The 1,240-nt window shown below is 51.5% G+C and overlaps 1 protein-coding gene across 1 annotated transcript in view; it reads right to left on the bottom strand.

Moving 5' to 3' along the window:
* Positions 1-1,087: 1,087 nt before the first annotated feature.
* The window catches only part of CDH22 (cadherin 22, type 2), a gene marked incomplete at its 5' end in the record, with an annotated part of 67,035 nt that continues 66,882 nt past the window's right edge, over positions 1,088-1,240 (bottom strand). The window contains one exon of the mRNA XM_008571606.1: positions 1,088-1,137. Within this exon, the coding sequence (XP_008569828.1) occupies positions 1,088-1,137 (50 nt within the window). The remainder of the gene's footprint in view (positions 1,138-1,240) is intronic.

The raw sequence follows: 1,240 nt of genomic DNA, 5'->3' as shown, positions 1-1,240 counted from the left end.
GGACCTTGATGAAAAATACCCAGCTGAAATTCATACCAGATCAACGTGGAATGAACAAATCCCATGAATCACTTGGGGGGTAGGAGTAGGGTGGGAGGACAAATAACCTACATTTTATAATCATATATGGTTTAAAGCCGGAAACTTTTAGAGACAACTTAGTCCAGGGGTTCTTAATTTGGAGTTCATAGATGGAGTCCATAGATGGGTTCCCAGACTAGACAGATAAGGTGTCCAGTGGCTTCTGACCTTTCTGTCTCCTGCCAACCCTTCCACCCCACCGAGTCCTAGAGCTGCCCAGTTTGTCTTCTCTTGGGACTCCTGTCAGGTGTCCTATTAACGTGGCCTGAGACTCTGGAAGGCTCCACAGTCGCTGAGGGTGTCCTTATCTTCTACTTAGGGCAGAATAAGGAGCTGACATTTGGGACCATTTTTTCCTCCTCCCTTGCAGATGTTGGGAAAAGGGGGAGAGCAGCTGAGCAAGGCAGAGCTCAAACATGAGAGGCAGACACCCTGGGGTTCTAATAACAACAAGGATAATAATAGTAGCAAAGGCTAACATTTATTGAACACCTACTATGTGCCAGGCACTGTCCTAACCACTTGACACATACGAATCCCTTTTATTCTCACAACTCTTTGAGGTAGGTTCTGCTAATAACCTCATTTGACAGATGAGGAAACTGAGGCCCAGAGAAGCGAGCTGACTTGCCCAAGGCCAGGCAGCTGGTCAGTGCCAGAGACTCCACCATCACTGACTAGGTGTCTTTGGACAGGTCACAGCCACTTCTCTGGGGGGCTTTCCTCATCTGTTACCTGCAGGACCACACCTCACTGTTTCTAGACGACTGAGATGGTCTCTGTACAACATCCCAGCACATAGTAGGTGCTTAGTAAACGAACAGCCCTTCTTTCTCCTTAACTTTGATGGGAGAAAACCTGTGGTGGGGGGGCATGTAAGCAGCGTCCTTCCTCCAGCATTCTCCCTCAGACCAGGGTTGAGTAACCCACGCCTTCCCGACGCAGCAATGCCACCTCCATCTCCCCTTGACTCCAGAGCCACGCAGTGCCCCGTCTCGCCGCAGTTTTAATGACGTTTGTCAAAATTCTGCACCTTGGGCCCCAAAGCTGCACCCCCTGGAGGGGGGCGAGGGGTCGGGGAATCTGCCCCTAATAAGTCTCCCCTCCTGTCCGGCCGCCCTGGGAGGGTGGGAGGGCTGGGGAAGAGGGTGAGCGGGGG

The sequence above is a fragment of the Galeopterus variegatus genome, unplaced genomic scaffold (genome assembly GCF_000696425.1).
Source record: "Galeopterus variegatus unplaced genomic scaffold, G_variegatus-3.0.2 Scaffold706, whole genome shotgun sequence".
In the NCBI taxonomy this organism is placed as follows: domain Eukaryota; kingdom Metazoa; phylum Chordata; class Mammalia; order Dermoptera; family Cynocephalidae; genus Galeopterus; species Galeopterus variegatus.
Note: the sequence above shows the minus strand (reverse complement) of the source record. Positions and strands in the feature narration are given on the sequence as shown.